This window comes from Megascapheus bottae, chromosome 16 (assembly GCF_031878675.1).
Source record: "Megascapheus bottae isolate mThoBot1 chromosome 16, mThoBot2.hap1, whole genome shotgun sequence".
Taxonomy (NCBI): domain Eukaryota; kingdom Metazoa; phylum Chordata; class Mammalia; order Rodentia; family Geomyidae; genus Megascapheus; species Megascapheus bottae.
Genome location: NC_143524.1, coordinates 32789697 through 32811011, shown reverse-complemented (window position 1 = coordinate 32811011; position 21315 = coordinate 32789697). Strand labels below are relative to the sequence as shown.

Here is a 21315-nt window from a genome sequence, read left to right as displayed (position 1 = left end):
GTCTTGGCAACTGTAAGCAGAGACTGAGCACTGGGTCCACCAGAAGTGGCCAGTAACTGTGGCTCTCCTTGCTAGCAGCACCCACCTCCTCGGGCTTTGCTAAGAGCCAGGGAGCATACAGTCAGTGCTACTTAAATGATGGTTAGTGAGCACAGAAACAGAAAACAGCCCAGGACACTGTTTCCTTTCTTGTCTTGGGGTCTTTGATGTTTCTTAACATCCATTTATAAATCAAAAAAAAAAAAACAGCAGCGGGTCCAACAGTGTGGTATAATTCCATTTTGCATGCTTCTAAATGTCATTTTCACAGCTTCTATCACACCCACAACCTTAGTTTGAGTTTAAAATTTCTGTGCAGACCCTGCATACAAATGATCATGCAGAGAAATAAGTCCTAAAGGCCTCAGGGAAATCAGGATAGAGCAGTGAAATATAGGGCTACTTTTCTAGTGGCTCTGGGTAGATTCAAAGAAAGGAAGGATAGGGAATAGAATTAGGATGTTAGAATTATAATTAAGTCTGTCAGAAAATGAAGTATGTCTTTGGGGAAACCTGGTAAATGGTGAGGAATAAAAGCCTAAGTATAAAGAGTTTTCCTCAAAGTCTTCTTCAATTGGAGTGGATGAAAATATGTTTCATTAGCTTGCGTCCAGTATTTTTCCCTCACTTCTGGTCCCCACACTCTTCCCCTAGAAGCACCAAGGGCTCAGGTTTGGAAAGCAGACCGGATGGACGGGTTATAGAACTCCTGCCGCACAAGGCTGAGCACTGTGAGAAAGAATGAGGGAAGTGATATGGCACAGCCCTCAGAAGCAGCCCCTAGAAGGCCCTGGCCATTGGATGAAAGTGAGGACAGCGGTCACATGGCTTAGGGGTCAGGTTTTAACTGGGCCACCCCTCTGACACTCACACCACCCACTCTATCTCTGTCCCTTCTATTTTAAGGCAGGACTGCTGCCAGGCTGAGGTGTGTATTACCTGTCTCCTCACTTGGAGGCTAACTGCCCCTGCCAGGTGGGATCTTTCACATGTTCCAACCTACTTCCTCTAGCCCTAGTTGGCCACCATCTCAAACATCTTCATCTCCTCATCTATCTCCCTTACAGCCATGGCACATCTGGCCACAGCCCTGTCAGATGAAGCTCTGGCTCTCCTGTGTGGACCGTTCTGAAGTCTTCCCCAAATGGGAAGGCTGGGATCCCCAAATGTCATGATCTCACTGAGCTCTGTGGGAGGCGTCCCCCGAGACCTTCAACAAGTTCTTGCTTGCTTTTCAAGATACAGTTCTGGCTCTCCAGCTCAAGCCTTCCCTAGCCAGCTCTTTACTATGCCCTAAGATCCCAGGCTTTCCTTATCAAACCATTTACACATTGTCTTCCGGCTATTGGCATGTGTGTGCCCCCTCCAGAGCACAGTCTCCACATTCACTGAGGACATCAGTGCTGCTCTGCGTCTATCGGATACTACCCGGGAGGCAGTAGGTGCTGCAGGCCTGTAATGGAGCTCACATTTGGCTATTAAGGAGCCAATTCATAACATACTTTCTACATTCAAAACTATTCTAAATACTTTACATTAACTCATTTAATCCCCATCACAATTACTATTAGCCCCATTTCACAGAAAAGGAGATGGAGACTGAGACAGCTTGCTTAGGGTAATTCCACAGCCAGCAGGTAATAGAGCTGCAATCCAAAACAAGGCAATTTGAACTCTTGCTCTTAACCTCTATCTAATCCATTCTTCTCTCCAGCATTAACTTACTCTGCTTTACTCATTGTGTAAAGCCCAGGCCAGTGCCTAGCACATGTCACATGCTTAGGGTCTCAAATGAAGAGACCCTAAATGATAAAGGCTGGCCCCCCTACAGTGACCCCTACTTCTCTCCTCTAGCCCATCCAGCTCCTAAGACCCCAAGCTTTCCCTGACTTGAACAGCCTGTAAACTGTTTCTTCCTGGGTGCCTCTCTCCACAGAGCATCTTCACTGCTTATCCTGGTACATCATCATCACATACCACCCCCTCATCTGAACTGTGAGGACACCTTGCTTAGCTTAACCAATTCACTCAGATATGATAGGGGGCAGGGTGGGGGTGGGAAGCTGAATAATTTCTTTCTCTCTCTCTCCCTTTTCTTTTTTGTTGGCTGTGGGGCTTGAACTCTGGGCCTGGGCATTGTTCCCAAGCTCTTCAGCTCAAGGCTACTGCTCTACCCTTGAGCTATAGCACTACTGCTGGTTTTCTGGTGATTAACTGGAGATAAGAGTCTCCTGGACTTTAGTACCGGGGCTAGCTTTGAACTGTAATCCTCAGATCTCAGCCTCGTGAGTAACTAGGATTATAGTCGTGAGCCACTGTGCCTAGCCCAAGCTGGATAATTTTAATCCCTTGTTTAAGACTACCAGTATATCCAAAGGTCTATATGAGGAAATGCCTGTAATAAAGACCCTGAGCTAGTTAGCTAGAATATAGGTTCCCCCATCTATGAGAAGTCTCTGCTTGATCAAAACCAAGAACTCAAGTATGTTCATTACAAAAAAAGACAAATTGCCTCATCTAATGCTCAGAGAAATAAATGCTAAAATTTGTTGGATGATATTTTGTTCTAAGAATACTTTACATGTCATTTTCCTTTTTGTTTGACTGTTTCCTACAACAAGGCTCACTATGTAACCTAAGCTAGAATCAAACTTTCAATCCTCCTGTCTATTCCTCCTGAATACTGAGATTATAGGTATGCATAGCCACACCCAGCTGCATGTTGTTTAATTGCTACAAAAATACTATGAATCAGACACCAGCATTTGCCCCATTTTATAAAAGTTAATAGATAAGTCATCCAAGATTCACAGTCATGAAGCCTGAATGACCACTCATGATCCCACAACCATCCTGTCAGTTTGCTTAGCCAATTCCCTAAGATGTGATGGCGGGGACAGGGAGGAACCAGGTAATTTCTCTTTTTTTTTTTTTGTCAGTCGTGGGGTTTAAACTCTAGGCCTCTGTGTGTGTGTGTGTGTGGGGGGGGTCATGTGGCTTGAAGTTGGCCTAGGTGCTGTCCTGGAGCTCTTCAGCTCAAGGCTACCGCACTACCCCTTCAGCCACAGCACTATTTCCAGTTTGCTGGTAGTTAATTGAAGATAAACGTCTCACACTTTCTTTAGTACCTGGCTTGGCTTTGAACCGTGATCCTCAGATCTCAGCCTCCTACTGGTCACAGGTGGCTCACGCCTATAATCCTAGCTACTCAGGAGACTGAGCTCTGAGGATCAAGGTTCAAAGCCAGACCAGGCACAAAAGGACCTGAGACTTTTATCTCCAATTAACCTCTAGAAAACAGGAAGTGGGGCTTGGCTCAAGGGTAGGATGGTAGCCTTGAGCTGAAGACCTCAGGGACAGTGCTCAGGCCCAGCAGTAGGGTGGTAGTCTTGAGCTGAAGAGCTCCAGGACAGCACCCAGGCCAAGTTCAAGCCACATGACCCCCCGACATACACACACACAAATCTCAGCCAGGAGGCTGAGTAGCTAGGATTACGGGTGTGAGCCACTACACTTGGCAGAAGAGTTTAGTTTCAAACTATTCTTTCCACTCTGGGTAGGTCTGGAGAAAGAGAAGTCCCATTTCTAAATACAAACACAAAGGGATAAGTCCCAAGCAAAAGGCCTGTCTCCTCTCCCAGACCCCATGCATCTCTTGGAAACACTTGGCAGAAGATCTGAGGAAAACAGCTCCAGGAGAGGTGACCCTTACCAGCTGTGAAGTTTCCTCGATTCTCCCAGCACTAGACAGGCAAGACCAGTTGGCTGAGACCTCAGGCTGGCCTTGGCCAGTCTCTAACTCTGAATACAGCACAGACTATACTGAGCTCCCTTGAGGGCCCATGGCAAGGTCCAGAGGGCTCTAAGCATGCACGCCAGGAGAGAAAGTGGTAATTCCTCTGTCCAGCAGCTGACTCAACAGAAAGCTCAAGCAGTGTGCTTCCATTGAACCTATTCCCCTGAGTCATGTTTCACTGAAAAGCCCAGGTAGCAGTGCCCTGGTGCTCTTCTCTCCCAGCCTTTCCTCCTCACCCATCCCTCACTTACCATAAGCAACACCTCTGTGATGCCCAAGCTTCATTGACACAAATCGAGCCAACCTCGGTAGCAAAGATCCTCAGGGAGCACGGTGGTAACAAGCCAAGCAAGGGACATGGAGATTGTGATGATCCTGACTGAGGATTGTTGAGAAACCATGGCTCTGCTTAGATCACTTTACCTCCCTCAGTTTACCTGCCTCCCTTTCCTCTTCTGCAAAATAAAATCCATCAACATACCTACCTTGTCAGAATTAATGGAGCCCATATCTCTTTAGACTAGTATACAAACCAGAGTGAGAATTAGGTAAAATATTTGTAAAATAAATATGTAAGGACTCAAAAAGACAAACAGCTTCTCAGTGTGGCAGTTCTATTGCCCCATCCCACAGCTCAGCACTCCACAAAGAAGCAAAGTCCAATACAGGTCTTAAAACAGAAAGGACAAACTCTCAAATCTTCCCACAGACTCAAGGAAGTAATCAGCACAAGTCAAGATCTCCCCTGGCCAGGCACAGCCTTGAAAAGCCGTCAGATCATCCTGTAACATAAGCACCACATGTTCTGTCACTGGGCTCCTCAGACTCATGCTGTTTTTAGAATAAAAACTGTGTTCATTGATTCTAATTTAAATATCTATTCACAGGACACCAACTAGTTTTCTCTTCTCCAAAGAATGAATATCTTCTAAATTTCAGAAACCATCTGGTGCCAAATCCAGAAACATGGGTACATGTTCTCAGGTGAAGAGGGCTGGAAAAAGCAGGTAGAGGCCAACTGAGTTCTCTCTAGCTCCCACCTACTCGCCAAAGCTTTAAAAAAAAAAAGTCATTATTCAAAGCCTCAGTAAACGGATGTAATTTCAGGTCCCACCAATTCCATTTAGAAATGCATTAGTGGGCACAGTGATTATAGATATTTCGCTGCACAGCATTCGTCTATCTATTATTTTTTAAATCCCCAGTTCAAAAATGTGCTAAAAAAAATCTCTTTCCAAATGCTCTCATTGGCCAGGATAGGTTGTCATATCTTCTCTTTTGGTTCTTGCTGACTTTGTGTCATTCATTCTCCCACCTCAGTTCACATTTGCTCTCAACTCTAACCCTTTTCTCCTCATATGCTAGTCAATTCCTGGAGGGTCAGGTCAAGGACTAGGTCAGCTTATCCGGCTGAGGGCTGACCCTGTGTTGACAGTGATCCAAGGGAACTGGTGAGTCCCCTATCTCTCTAGACCAGCTCAGAGAAAACAACAATGGCAGACATCTCATGACTTTTCTCTACCACTGTCCGTTCAGAAAATTTACTCGTCCACACAGAACCAACAGCCCCACTTCTCCACTGCTTGCCTCCTCTGGCCATCTGTATCACCATTCAGAATTACCCACCACCAGGCCCTCCTCTGTCCTGGAGAGTATCTAAGTAGCTATGGCTTCTGAGATGTGGAACTGTCACTATGCCTCAGGAAGGCACAATCTCCATTCAGTGGTTCCACCCTCAAGGTCAGATTGACCACCTCCCCATGGGCCTGACAGCAATGTGACAGTAGCACAGCCAGATAAGCACAAGTCCCTGGTTTTCTTTCTTTGGGGGGGGGGTAGAGGGGAGAAGACGGAGAATACCTTTTCTTTTTCTTTCTTTCTTTCTCTTGTTTTTTTTTTTTTTTTTTTTTTTTTTTTTTGTGTGTGTGTGTGTGTGTGTGTGTGTGTGTGTGTGATGGGCATTGTCCCTGAGGTCTTCAGCTCAAGACTACCACCCTACCCCTGGAGCCACAGTGCCACTTCCCATTTTCTAGTGATTAACTGGAGACAAGAGTCTCACGGTTTTTAGTGCCCAGGCTGGCTTTGAACCTGGGTCCTCAGATCTCAGCCTCCTGAGTAGCTAGGAGTACAGGCATGAGCCACCACATCTGGCTCCTTTTCATTTCTTTTGTCTGCCAGTAAAGGGGTCTCATGCCTTTGCATGGCTTTCTTGTTCATAGCCCCTATCCTCTACTACTTGATCCTGCCTCTAGTCTCTCAATTTGCTGATTCATTGGAGACACCGTATCTTGGGCTTTTCTGCTTGGGGCTAGCTTCAAAACTGTGATTTTCCAAACTTGAGTCTTCTGGGTAAGTAGGATTACAGGCAGGAGCCGTAAGCTCCCAGCTTGTTCATTTTCTCTCTGGGCAGTCACAGCCACAAGAGGCATCTAAGGTGAGGAATCTTTTTGTTGTTGTTTTGTAGCTTTTTGAAAAGAGTTTTTGACAATATGAGCTGTGACATAGAAATGCTCTCCTGGCAGAACATAAGATGGACTGGCTCTAAGCAGGCTTAAGAGGCTCATCAGTCCCTAAGCTGGGGTCAGATGACTCCTGATGAGGGGAGAAAAGAGGGGGTGGCACTCCAAATGATAAGGTCCATTCTCCCAGAGGACGAGAAATCTTACCACCACCCTGCCACAGAGCCAGCTATACCACCTCTCACTTTTCTACCTTGTGGGGTCTTTCTGCAACAGAGACCAAAGGTGATTTTACCTTGGGGTCATCAGGGAAGGTCTAGAGAACCGGTCTGGGGTGAGTAAAATCTATACAGAGAAGTAAGCACAGGGGGGGTGATGATGGGAGCCAAAAGGTACACAATCCATGGTAGCAACTGCATAAATGATTCAAATCCCAGTTCCCCCACTGATGCTCTAGCAGCCCTTCTCCCCACTTCCCAGGCTCCAGTGCTCAATCTGTACAATAAGAACATTAAAATATCTCCGTCTACAAGATATGTATTTGTAAAACACCACATTGATGCTCATGTGACCTGCGAAACACCTGACAATCCATCTATTCTACAAGGGCCATATCCGATGACCAGATAGCTGCCCAGATTAAGAAGTGACATCTGTACAGTCTCTAAATGCTCAAAAAATAGGCAGGAGCCAGACACACTCAGTAGCTCACACCTGTAATCCTAGCTACTGAGAAGGCTGAGATCTGAGGATCAAGGTTCAAAGCCAGCCCAGGCACAAAAGGACCTGAGACTCTTATCTCCAATTAACCTCTAGAAAACAGGAGGTGGGGCTCAGCTCAAGGGTAGGGTGGTAGCCTTGAGCTGAAGAGCTCAGGGACAGTGCCCAGGCCAAGTTCAAGCCCCATGACCCCCAAAAAAGAAAGGAAGATCACCTGGTATATTATATAGATGTTTACCTGTTCATTTGAAATAGGAGGGGAAAAATGAGGAGAGGGGTGAGGAGGGAAATGGGGACAAAAACATAAGAAGTGATATCAATATGTGAGAAGCAATGTACCCTCTATCTGGACAATGTAAATGTAACCCCTCTATACACTGAAATAAAAAAAGGAAATGGATGAGAAAGGTAAAAATAAATTAAAATAAGGTAATTTTAATGATATGCAATAATAAAGGCTACAAAATAATAAAGGCTACAAAACAAAGAAAGAAAGAAAGGAAGGAAGGAAGGAAGGAAGGAAGGAAGGAAGGAAGGAAGGAAGGAAATAGGCAGGAGCTGGAAATGTGGCATAGTGGAAGAGTGCTTGCCTAGCATGCATGAAGCTCTGCATTCAATTACTCAGAACCACATAAACAGAAAAAGTTGGAAGTAGCACTGTGGCTCAAGTGGTAGAGTGCTATGCTAGCCTTGAGCAAAAGAAGCTTAGTTCAAGCCCCAAGACCAACAACAACAACAACAAAAAAAGCCAATGAATGATTTCTTCACAAGTCCCTGTCACCTAAGACTTAGGAAAGCAATTGACATTCCCTTGGGTGTATGTTTCAAATTTCTGCATTAAAAAATGCAATAATAGTGGAGTTTGAACCAGATAATCTTCATAGAACACTCTGTAAACAAAATGTTAACTGAAAATGCTTCTCACTTCAGCAAATCAAAAGGCAAATGTTTTGACAGCCATTTACAAACAGGCAAATAAAACCATATTCTTCCGGGTTTTCCCCTCTGCCAATATTTATTTAAGACACCATGCTGGTTTGCTAAAACACTGCAGTCTTAACCCTAAGCAGGAAGGAAGAGTCAAACCCATGGTGTCTTCTGAAGAGACAGGAGACAGTCTAATGTCAGGCTATTCCATGGCCTGATGTGCTTTCTCCAACCATCTACTTTTCCAAAATTTTCAATTTAGGAAGCACCAGACTCACTCCCCTAAATATGAGAAGAGACTGGAAAGGGCGCCATCAAGGCCTAAGATTGAGTGAGTGTGTGTGTGCACACTGCTATTGGAACTTGAAATCAGGGCCTCACCACTGTCCCTGAGCCATTTTGTTCAAGGCTAATATTCTACCACTTGAGCCACAGTTTTACTTCCAACTTTTCTTTGGTACTTAATTGGAGATGAAGAGTCTCCGAGACCTTAGCTGGGCACAGTGGCCTGTAATCCTAGCTACTCAGGAGGCTGAGATCCTTCCTTCAGCTTCCTACAGAATATTTACTGTAAGTTCATTACAGAACCTAACACTTAAATACATGAGCCAGGTTTCATTTTTTATAAAACCACCAGGAAGTGAAAGGCAAAGTATGGGATTATGCCAAAGTGGGAGAACCTTTTCTTAACCTTCAACAATAAGAGGTTTCATGATTTACATTCTAAATACATGTCAGCTGTTACTTCCCCATAATTTGTAGCAAGATTTTCAATTTGTTTTGAAATAGTCTCCAGAGCTGCTGAATGATGGAATATTGTCTGGCTTTCCTAAAGGGGCTTCTGGGCTTGGTGTCAACAGCTAGCTAGGACTGTTCCCCACCCCCACCTGCCAAGTCACACCTGCTTCACACTTCACTCCCCGGCTCCTCCCCTCTCCTTTAATTCCAGACTTGGAATTATCTGTAATGCTAAAGGAGATTTGAAGCCTGGGTGCACACCTGGTCCCCAGTTCCTGCCTCTGGGGAACAGGGTCTTAACTGCCCAAGGCATTGGTGCTGTGTTGCACAATGGGACAGGGTAGTAGGGATTCATATCAGAGGTAAGAGTACTGATAGCTGCACTTAATGCTTTATAGTCCATGTAATTATAGGGATGGCCTATAAAATACACACTATTAACTTAAAACTCATTTTTTCTCAGAATAATGTATGTGTATGGGGGGGTGAGGGTGTATCCTGGAGCTTGAACTCAGGTCCCAGGCACTATCTCTAAGCTTCTTTTTGCTCAAGGATAGACCTCTACCACCTGAGCCACAACTCAAGTTCAGTTTTCCTGTCCTGGCTAGCTTTGATCTTAGCTTCCTGAGTAGCTAGGATTAGAGGCCAGAGCCCTCACTCCCACCCCACCCCCACCCCCAGCAGAATAACATGTTTTTAAACCATGACAAGTCAAGGGAAAGACTGTAGAAGGAAAGTTTCATGGTATGATACTTCTAATGGTACATTTTCCCTTCTTTGAATCAAAGACCTTACATTTTCATTTTGCAATGGGCATCTGCAAATTGCATAATTGCTCCTGCCCCCTAAGACTTACTTGAGCTACAAGGCTCAGGGAAGGAAAAGTCACAGGAAAAGGGAAAGTCAGTCTTGCCCCTAAGCCTCAGATGTGTTTTTCCCAAGACCTACAGCCCTGGCCTAGGAATTGGCCTAGGAGAATGGCCCCTGCACAAGATGTCCCTAAGATAGGATGGAGTCCTTTGTGCAGTCGCTGTCCCTGCCAGGACCTTGGAGCATGACAGGCTCCACAGCCAGGGAAAAAGCAGGCCTACTCCAATAGCCAACAAACCTCCCAATCCCCAGATCAGAGCACTGGAGAAATGGGAACCAGGTGCTGGAGACTCATATCTGTAATTCTAGCTACTCAGGAAAATTACTGAGATTCTTATCTCTGGCTAGCCAGCAAAAAAAAAAAAAAGCCAGAAGTGGAAATGTGGGTCAAGTGCCAGCTTTGAACAAAAAAGCTAAGTGCGAGAGGTCTTGTGTTCAAGACCTAGTACAGACATGAAAAGAGAACAAAAACAAAAAAGAATCAGAGCCGGGGTCATGAAATAAGGTAGGCAAAAGAGGCTGTATACACCTCCATTGCTCTGAGTGCTGCTCTTGGCAATGAGTACCTCCATCCAAGAAGCCTAGAGTTGAGAGCAGCCTGACCAACCCATTCCCAGTAGGGATGCTTGCTTTTTTCCACCTCGCCCATCTTTTCCACACAATGAGCTTCTTCCCAGCAAGGAGTTTGCCGAGAGTAGGACTATTTAGTAAACTCAATGTATCTTCAATAAAAATTAAGGGCCTCCACAGTGCCCAGTCTTGGACTTGGAGTCAATAATCTTACAAGTAGGGACCGGGAATTTGGCCTAGTGGTAGAGTGCTTGCCTAGCATGCACAAAGACTTGGTTTGGATTCCTTGGGACCACATACATAGAAAAGTCAGAAGTGGTGCTGTGGCTCATGTGGTAGAACTGTAGCCTCGAGGAAAGCCCAAAGACAGTGCTCAGGCCCTGAGTTCAGTCCCCAGGACTGGTTAAAAAAAAAAAAAAAAAAAAAAAACTAGAAAAAGAGAGGGGCGGGGGGAGAGAGAAGGAGAACACTAGGTGCCTGACTTCAAGGAGCAAACTTCTGCCACCAGCCAAGCCATTCACCTTCTTCTCAACCCATGACCTGGTCAAAGCCTGCTGTAGGGAAAACTAATTCACAAGATCCTACAGAAACCCTGAAGAACAACCCCATAGACTACTCTGATTCCCAAGGCTCTTCACAATGTGTCCCTTATGAGTCTCATGTCTGAAAAGACTGTGTCTACAAAAGTATATTTACTACTAAGTAATAATTAACATCTCCTACTTCTTTCTAACCAGATACACATACCACCACTAATCAACATGAAAGACCAAAGGCGCTTGCCCTCCCAATAAACCTGTTTCCAACAAAAGCAAAGCAGAGAGTCTAGTTCTAACCACATGGCAACAGCTACAGGGGAAGACCCTGGTTTCACGTCTTTCCATAGGCTCACCCTTACTGGATAAACCCCAAGCCACAACAACTTCTACATAGTCAGTCCTTAGCCAACTGCCTCCATTATCCAACTAACTCACTGAGATATATGGTCTGTGTTAGGCAGCTGACTTATTTAACAACTCACCTCAAGCCTCAAGATGTACTTCTACCTTGTACTTCTAATGAATCACTCTTTACTATCCTTCTGCAAAACACAGGAGGGCAGGGGGACTGATTTTGTGGAGTCTTGGGACCTTGGGACAGTCTAACTCAGGAGTTCCTTCAAGTACTGACCTGTCTGTCCCCTCTTCCCCATGTCAAATACTCAGAAATGCTCATGGCATAGCTAAGAAAGTAGACTGAAATAAAACATTTTTTATATGAGGGAACAGGAGATTAACCACTCAAAAAATCCTAAATTGCTCAAGAAATTGTCATAGAAGGAGATAAGAAATACAGCCACCATGGGATTCCAGCCACTGAAGATGGTCTGCCTTTGAGGATAGGGCTCACTGTCACTGTCACTGTTTGATGGACCTTGAAGATGCTGGAGGACTAAGTCAAGGCCTTGAGGAGTGGAAATCCAAGGCTTGCTGCAGGGTAACAAATGGAGTTACAGAAAAGTGACAGCAGGAGGCTGTGACAATCTTCTAGACACATACAGATGCCTCAGGTACCCCAACTCAAGTGCCTAGTATTCCAAAGTACTCACTCCTCTCAGATGGAGGCTCCTGGGTGAGACCACGTTATATTAGCCCTGGACCTCCCTTCATTTACCTCCTCAGAAATACTGCAATGATAACTATTTCACCCCTTTCTTGCACTATTTCTACAGAACCAATGAAAGATGCTCTACAATCTCCCACCCCTCAAAAAACAAAAACACTCCCTGAAATCCACACCTACTCCAGTTATCAGCCAAGAACCAAGAAGTCTACTTTGCAACAACAATGTGGAAAATGTACCCATTTGTACCAATTCAAAGTGTTCACCAGATCAGCTTCACTTAGGTGACTATAAATCTCATTGGTAGGCTGGAAGTGTAGCTTAGTGATAAGAGTGCTCACCTAGCATGCATAAAGCCTTGGGTTTGATTCCTCATTGCTGTATACACAGGAAAAGCTGGAAGTGGTGCTGTACCTCAAGTGACAGAATGCTAGCCTTGAGCAAAAAGTGTCCAAGGACAGTGCCTAGGCCCTGAGTTTAAGCTCCATGACTGGCAAAAACTAAACTAAACTAAAAATAAATACATAAAATAGCCTCGGTTTTCTCCTTCCTGCTCAGGTCTTTTCAGTCTCATTGGCTGGTCTGACTTCTGCTCTATACTCTAAACACTGTGTTGTCTCATGGCTTAGTCCTTTTCTCCGGTCCCCCCCTCCAACATTCAATGAAATGGTAAATTATAATCATCCCTAGCATTTTCCTAGATTGGTTAACTTGAGATTTTAGACTTAAAAATATTTTAAATATAAAGGATTTTTTTCGTTGTTTTTTGTTTTTTTTCCAGTCCTGGGACTTGAACTCAGAGCCTGAGCACTGTCCTTGGACTTTTTCAAGGCTAGAGCTCTATCCCTTAAGCCACAGCACCACTTCTAGCTTTTTCTATGTATGTGGTACCAAGGAATCAAACCCAGGTCTTCGTGCACGTTAGGCAAGTACTCTACCACTAGGCTAAACTCCCAGCTCCTGTCTCCACTCTTATCCTCCGTGATTTCATCTAATTCATGGCCTTGAACAACATCTATTATAAAGATGGATCTCTTCAGTGTCCTCTCCCCTCCCCACTCCTGAACTTTAGTCATATATATTCCATATTCTCACATCTCAAATGTCACTGGTTAATTTTATTATATATATATGTGTGTGTGTGCATATATATATATACATATATATATATATATATATATATTGCCAGTCCTGGGCTTGAGCTCAGAGCTTGAATACTCTCCTTGGTTTTTCTCAAGGTTAGTACCCAACCACTTGAGCCACAGCACCCCTTTTGGCTTTTTTTTCTATGGATGTGGTACGGAGGAATAAAACCCAGGTCTTCATGAATGCTAAGGCAAGCACTCTTACCACTAGGTCAATCTTCCCGCCCCTTCATTGGTTATTTTGGAGACAGTGTCATGGACTTTTCTGCTTAGGATAGCTTTGAAACAAAACCTTCTAGAAGCTCAGTGCGGTGGCTCACACCTGTAATCCTAGCTACTCAAGACACTGAGATCTGAGGCTCACAGTTCAAAGCCAGCTTGGGCAGTAAGGTCCAAGAAACTCATCTCCAATTAACCAACAAAAAGCCAGAAGAGATGCTGTGGCTCAAGTAAAAGAGCGCCAGCCTAATTAGGGGCGGACAATTCTAGGCAAGCACTCTACCACTAGGCCAAACTCCTGGCCCAGGGGCGGACAATTCTGTGAGAGCTCAAACGGGGGATTTCCTCCACCTAGGCTGCTACACGACTAGCAAAGGAATCCTAACTCTCACGCCCCTAAAGTACACTCAGTCTGTCAACTCATCAGCTAGACCTTTGACTAGTTCATTCATTCCATGAACATTTATTTACCAAGTGCCTACTGTATGCCAGGGACAAAGGCTCAAAGGCAGTAAGTACTTTTTGTTGTTGTTGTTCTGACTTCCTAGAACTCTCAGAGAGCGGGCAAGGTGAGAAACTCTGCCACACACAGTATGTGCTCCACTTCGTTAAGAAGTGAGCCTTCCTCTCCATCCAACTCCAGCAGATCCTACAGACACAGAAAGAAACGGATGGGGCGACGGCTCCAGAGTGCAGAAAAGCTACCTCTTGACTAACTGAGGCCGAAGACACAAGGGATTGCCCGAGTTCAGCACCCACCAGGTCACGAGCCCAGTGTTGGAGCAATATTATTGGCTGGCCGGGTCCCGCCCCACCCCCACCGCTCCCCCGCAGCCTGGCACCGAGGGTGGAGGAGGGCCCGCGTTCAGTTTCCACCACCCGAGACCATCCCAAGACGTCCGGGGGAGAGCGCACGGCGGGAAAGCGGGGCCTCCTCCCCGCGCCCCCCTGCCGCCCCCGCCCCTCCCGCGCACACACAGCCAGGCCCCTGGCGGGGAGGCGTGGCCCGCGCGCCCGCCCGCCCAGCAACTCCCCAACCCCGCTGGCAGAGTTTGCAGCCCGGGTCCCCCAAGTTCCCCGATAAGAGATGCTAGCCCCGGTCCGCCTCGGTCGCCAAGCCCGCCACGTTAGTTAAGACACACAAAACAGGGTCGCCGCGGCGCAGCGCGCGCCAACTCCGCCGGGACCCGCGCGCGCCGAGGAGGGAGGAAAGGAGGGATTGGGGGGGGGGAGCCCGCGCGGACCCCGCACAGGTGCGGTGTGGATGCGGCTGGGCGCCCGACTCACTCACTCGATGAAGTAGCTGGCGCCCTCCTCCGTGAAGCCCTCCTCCCAGCCGCGGGGCAGGTCTGTGGAAAGGCCAGAGAAGTCGGGTCACCCTGGGACCGCCGCGGCGCGCCCCCCCCAAGGCCCACCCCGCGCGCCAGCCAGGCGCCCACCTGAGCGGATCATGTGGCCGGAGTTGACGGGCTCGCCCGTGCGCGGGTGCAGCCAGGTGGTGCGGCGGAGCTGGTCACTGCAGGGCGCGGGGGAGAGGGGAGAGAGGTGCACCTGTTAGCGCCGCCAGCCGGGGCCAGGAGACGCCCGCCTCCCGCCCGCCGAGCCCCGCGCCCCCACCCGCCCAAGTTCCCACAGTCCCGCGCCGCACTTGATGAAGAAGACGCGGCCGTCCCGGCACACGCCGTAGGACCAGTGCTCAGGTAGAGTGTCCCGCCCGACCGCCGCCGCCATGTTCGCCGAGCGCGGAGCCTCCGTGGCCGCGGCGGGGCGGGGGAGCAGGGGTGGGGAGAGGGGAGGGGGAGGAGCGGGAGGGGGCGGCGCGGGCGGCGGCCCGGCGGGCGTGGGGCCCCGCGGCGCACCGGGAAGCTCCATGGCCGCGCGGCGGGGGCCGGTCCCGCTCCAGGCTCCGGAGTGAGTGCGTCGCCGCTCGGGCCGACCTGAGCGCGAGGCCCGCGCGGCCTTTGTCCCCGCGCCTTCCCCGCCCCCAGCCCGCCGGCCCTAGCGCGCCCCTTTGCCCCCAAAGCCCCGGGACCCGCGCGGGGCGGGGATGCTGGAGGAGTCCCCCGGACCTGACCCGCTCGGGTCTCACAGTAAAGTCCCATCGGTACACTTGCCTCACCGGGAACTTTCTCAACCAAGTAACGCGGAACAGGTTACTGCCATAAAGTTCCTAACCAGATCTGCAAGGCACGTGGTATAGAGGAAAGGGAGAAGCAATGGTGCAAATTGCTCTCTGCTGGAACTCGATCCATAGTAGGTGCTCTGTGGGTGCCTGGAATACATAATTTCATGTTCCTGAATTCCCTGCAAGGGTCGGAAGCAGAGGAGAGGGTGCAGCCACCCCCCCACCACCCCCACACCCACACACACCCCTATGCCTGCAAAGGTGGGTGCTGAAATCACAGGCTTCCACCTGCCATTCCTGACAGGTGACAAGAGAAGAAATACCCAAGACAAAGATATTAGCTCTTCTTTTGGAAGAGCCATCATCCAGTCTGGGGTCGGAAAGGTTCTTAATGTGGCTGGTGGCTTTCATATTCAGGACTTGGTTGGCATCCCAGCACCTCCCTGGAAGAGCCTTCTTCTGACCCCTCTATACAAAGGAGATCCTTCTATGCCCTTCATTATTCCATTACTTGTTTGCATTGAACTGACATTTGTTGGTTTAATGTCTTCTTTGATGTGTATTAATTCATCTTCCTAAAGCTAAAATGTCAACTGATGAAGAGGAGGAGCGTCTGTCTAAGGGCGTCTCTGTCTCTGAGGAGGTATGAACACATGAAAAAAGGAGAGTGGTAATTTTGCACTTAAACATTGATTTAAAACAGTGCATTAAATGGGTGGATTTGAACACACAGATCATGGAAAAGTTATACTAATAGCTTTTAAGCAAATGAAAGATAGTTGACCATCTCAGAAAAGGAAAAATATGTTAAAATTAAGGTCGAATTTTAGATTTATTTGTTGGTGGTGGTGGTGTTGGTGGTGGTGGTAGTTATGGAGCTTGAACTTGGGGCTTGGGCACTGTTCCTGAGCACTTCTACCACAGCACCACTTCCAATTTTCTGGTGGTTTATTGGAGTCTCACAGATTTTCCTCCTTGGGCTGGCTTTGAACTAAGATCCTCAGATCTTAGCCTCCTGAGTAGCAAGGGTTACAGGTGTGAGCTCCCCACACTCATGCCTCTTTAGCTATTTTTTTAGAGATCAAGCTGGGAAATACACATTGTAGAGAAAGGCATTCTAGTTCATTGTTGGTGGAATTATAAAATGATTCAGCCTCCTTAAAGGCAATTTACGTATCAGCAATTTACTTCAGAAATTTACGTATCAGCAGAGCTTAGGCAACCCAGTTGCAGACCTAAAGGACTGTCTTCTCATAGTCTCTTGGGTGAATGGACCAGCTTACATCACTGCTCTTGAATATTTCATCCCAGGACAGCTTCATTTTTTTTCACTTATGAAATGCAGTGCACCCACACAGGTGGATGGATAAGGAATATGTATAATTTTTTTCCAAACCTGGGGCTTGAACTGGGGGACTGGGCACTGTCCCTGAGCTTCTTTTGCTCCAGACTAGTACTTTACCACTTTAACCACACCACTTCTGATTTTTTTCTGTTTGTATGGTACTGCATGCTAGGCAAGCACTTTAATACTAAGCCACGTTCCCAGCCCCTCAGTATATTTTGATACATAGATTTAATATGGAAGGAGGAGAAAAGTCTTGTTTATAAGAGGGAGTAGGGAATGTCTAGCTATCAAGAGAAGGAGGTATGGATTTATGGGTAACAGAAATATATATGTGTGTATACACATACATGAGCATGAGTATGTATCCTGAGATTTTTTTCTTCATTATAATTAGGAAAGAAATCTATGTGTATAAGTTTTTACTTTGTAACATAACTTTAAAGCACAATTCAGTTGTTGATAGTGTCACTCTTAGTTGATACTTTTTACCAGTGTATTTCTTTAAGCCCAATTATATTTAGAATGCATGTGCCAGTCCTGGGGTTTGAACTCAGGGTCTGTGCACTGTCCTTGAGATTGTTTGTTTATTTATTAATTTTGTTCTACCACTTGAGCTACGGCTTCATTTCTAACTTTTTGAGTTTATTAGGACTAAGAATCTTCTGGACTTTTCTGGCTGTCTTTGAACTGTGATCCTTAGATTTCAGCCTCCTGAGTAACTAGGACTACAGATGTGAGCCACTATTGTCTGGCTTGTGTTTAGATTTTAATATTATATTCAACTCAGTAGCAGAGACAACAACTGTAAGATTTTGTTTTATTTGTTTATAAGTATTTATCCCATTGGTCAGTTCATTTATTCAATCTATTTATAAGAGACTTCAAAAAACAGGACTCGGGGTTTGGAGTTTGGCCTAGTGGTAGAGTGCTTGCCTAGCATGCACGACAACTGGGTTCAATTAGCCATAACAATAAGGCAAAGCTACATCTTTTTTTGGGGGGGGGGCGCGGTCATGGGGCTTGAACTTGGCCTGGGCACTGTCCCTGAGCTCTTCAGCTCAAGGCTATTGCCCTACCCTTAAGCCAAGTCCCACTTTCCATTTTCTGAAGATTAATTGGGAAGAAGAGTCATAGGTTCTTTTGTGCCTGGGCTGGCTTTGAACCTTGATCCTCAGTTCTCAGCTTCCTGAATAGCTAGGATTGCAAGCGTGAGCTACTATGCCCGGCTTTGGCAAAACTACATCTTGCAGAAACCCAGGTAAGTGACACTGCAGCTCTCAACCTACAGAGGATTTCCCCAGAAAAATGGAAATCAATTTCCTGTGAGCCTTCTGTCTTCAAATTAAAATGAGGAACCAGGTGAGGCAGAATGCATAATCCTAGCTACTCAAGAGGCTGAGACAAGAGAATTTTTAAGCCTACTGGAATTCAAAGACTGCTTGGACAATATAGCAAAACTAATTAAATTACATGTTCTCTTTATATTTCCTGAGCCCCAGGGCCTGCACTTTTCTCTTTCAGTTCAATGAAGAAGACATCTGTATGACACTTTGTCTTTATTTAAATGTCTCTTAAATTGTACAATCTGGAAGAGTTTCAAGTGGTGTAATGAACAATTTTAAGGCTGTTTGACACATAATTACCCATTGGATTACGCTAATCCTACAACACTTTAAGATGGATTTCCTAAGCCAGGCACTAGTTAGGAGGCTGAAATCTGAAGATTAAGGTTCAAAGTCAGCCTGGGAAGAACGTCTGTGAGATTCTGTCTCCCATAAATTACCAAAAAGCCAGAAATAGATCTGACAGAAATAGTAGGGCACAGAGATAACATCCAGGAGTTGAGTTCAACTCCTAGGAAGGCACCCACAGAAAGTATAACCTGGGCTAGAACTGTGGCTTAGGGGTAGAGTGCTTGCCTAGCATGCATGAAGCCCTGGGTTTGATTCCTCAGTACCATATAAACAGAAAAAGTCAGAAGTGATGCTGTGGCTCAAGTGGTAGAACTCTAGCCTTGAGCAAAAGAAGCTCAGGGACAGTGCCCAGTTTCTGAGTTCAGCCCCAGGACTGGCAGTTAAAGAAAAAAAAAGGATCCTACAAACAATTCTCATATATACTCATAATACAACCAGGACAAGTCAAAATCAGAAATAACTATCACCATTTTAACATTGCCTAATTTCCAAAACCTATTCAAATTTTCCTGCTTATCCCATGTGTTTGCAGCAAAAATGATTCCATTCAAGTGCCAGAAGATGCATTAAGTTGTCATAATTATTTGGTCTTCAGTCTGTAACAGTTTCTGATATCTTTTGTTCACTTGTATACTACTGATGCTTTCTAAAATTACACCCAGCCAGTTGCTGGGTGGCTCACACCTATAATCTTTGCTGAAATCTGAGGATCATGGTTCAAGTTCAAAGCCAGCCTGGGCAGAAAAGTCCATGGATGCTTATCTCCAATTAACCAAAAGCCAGTTGGCTCTATGCTTGAACCATACCTCCAGGTCTAGATTTTTGATGGTTAATTGGGATTTAGGAGTTTGTCAGCCTGGCTTCAAGCTGGGATTCTTAGATTTGGGCCTCGTGAATAGATATGATTACAGGATTGAGCTGTCTTAGAATGAGTTTTCATACCAAAGTGAGCTTGAGTTGGGCATGGGCAGCTTGTGCCTATAATCCTAGCTACTCAGGAAGTTGAGATCTAAGGTTCATGGCTCAAAGCCAATCTGGGTAGAAAAGTTCATGAAACTCATCTCCAAATAACTACCAAAAAACAAAACAAACAAACAAGCAAAAAAAACAAAAAAACAAAAAAACCAGAAGTGGAGCTGAAGCTCAAAGTACTAGAACACTAACTAGCCTTGAGCAGAAAAGGTCAGGGACAGTACTCAGGCCTTGAGTTCAAGTCCCATGACAAAAAAACGAAAAAAACAGTGAGTCTGACCTTGATTTCTTGCTTTCTCTTACATTGTAATCTCTTCCTCATAAGATTTACTGCTCTATGGTGCCATCCACCAGTTTATAAGATAGACAATGGCACCTGCCCATGCCAGGTGCCATTGCTGTTTTGATTTCTAGCAACAACAATCATGAACCAAATCAATCTAATTTCAGCTATTTTGCTATAGCATCACAAAACAATGCTACTTTGTTTTGTATGATGATGACACAATGTGTACAAATGTTAAAACTTCTGACTCTGGGGGGGTGGAGGGGGAAGGTAATGGGTACCAAGACATGTGAAAGGGTATCAATGTATGTGAATTAATGTACCATCTATCTGGCAAATATCATGTAACCCTTTTATTAATTATAATAAACATTTTTTAAAAAAACTTCTGACTCTGAACACTTAGTATGCATTTTTTTTTTTTGTGGATCATGGGGCTTGAACTCTGGGCTTGGGTACTGTCCTTGAGCTCTTCAGCTCAAGCTACCACCCTACCTCTTGAGCCACAGCCCCACTTACCTTTTTAGAGTGCCTGGGCTGGCTTTGAACCTCGATGTTCAGACCTTAGCCTCCCAAGTAGCTAGGATTACAGGTATGAGCTACCCTGCCCGGCTTAGCATGCATTTCGTTATATGTAAATTATAACTCAGTAAAAAACAAAAACAAAAAAAAATCTTGTTTTTTTTGTCAGTCATGGGACTTGAACTCTAGGCTTGGGCATGTCCCTGAGCTCTTCAGCTCAAGGCTATCACTCTACCACTTGAGCCACAGCATCACTTTCCATTTTCTGTTGGTTAATTGGAGATATGAGACTCAAGAACTTCTGTGTCCAGGCTGGCTTTGAACCATAATCCTCAGATCTCAGCCTTCTGAGTAACTAGGATTACAGGCATGAGCCACCAGTATCCAGGTTCCTGACACACCGTTAAAATGAAGATTCCTTCTCCTGTCTATGTAGACCAAAGAGTCTGACTTTTTATAATATAATAAATTATATGCCACTAGGTGATTCTACTGGAAGGGATCACAGACCACTCTAGAAGAGAAAAAAAATATATCTAGAGTTTGGAGATCCAGAGAGAAGCAACAGGGGACAGGTGCCTGTCACCAAGGTGTGTGCATGTAATGTTTCTAACAGATATGTGGCTTAGTGGTAGAGTGCTTTCCTAGCATGCACTGAGTTCAATTCCTTAAGTATTATATAAATAAAATAAGGAAGGGCCTCCTGGAAGAAGCATGAGGTTCAAACATTAAAAAAAAAAAAGGAGGGGGGATGTGGCTTAGTAGTAGAGTGTTTGTGTTTGCCTAACATCCATGAAGCCCTGGGTTTCATTCCTCAGTACCGCATAGACAGAAAAAGCTGAAAGTGGTGCTGTGGTTCAAGTGGTAGAGTAGCTAGCTTTGTTAGCCTTGAACAAAAGAAGCTCAGGGACGATGCCCAGGCCCTGAGTTCAAGCTCCAGGACTGGCAAAAAAGAAAAGAAAAAAGAAAAGGAGAAAAACATTGCAAGCCACTGAGAAGAAGACTGAAGGTATAAGACTGATATGATGATATGTATTTTTAAAATTATATTTTATTGTCAGGACAATGTATAGGAGGGTTACAGTTACATTTATCAGGTAGTGGGTGATAAGTATTTAAAAATTTTTTTTGGTGGGTCATGGGGCATGAACTCTGCCTGGGCACTGTCCTTGTTTAGCTCAAGGCTACCACCCTACCCTTGAGCCAAGCCCCACTTCCTGTTTTCTGGAGGTTAATTGGAGATGAGAGTCTCAGGTCCTTTTGTGCCCAGGCTGGCTTTGAGC

The 21315-nt window shown here is 45.7% G+C and overlaps 1 protein-coding gene across 3 annotated transcripts in view; it reads right to left on the bottom strand.

Annotated features, from left to right (window-relative positions):
- Plekha7 (pleckstrin homology domain containing A7) overlaps window positions 1-14816 on the bottom strand; it is a 192602-nt gene extending 177786 nt beyond the window's left edge. For all 3 annotated transcript variants that reach the window (XR_016538067.1, XM_090348066.1, XM_090348067.1), the window contains exons 1-3: window positions 14734-14816; window positions 14525-14601; window positions 14377-14434 (exon numbers count right to left, since the gene is read on the bottom strand). Coding sequence is in view for 2 of the 3 variants with exons in the window: in XM_090348066.1 (XP_090204192.1) it covers window positions 14377-14434; window positions 14525-14601; window positions 14734-14816 (218 nt within the window). In the remaining variant the exon portion in view is untranslated. The remainder of the gene's footprint in view (window positions 1-14376; window positions 14435-14524; window positions 14602-14733) is intronic.
- Window positions 14817-21315: the final 6499 nt, after the last annotated feature.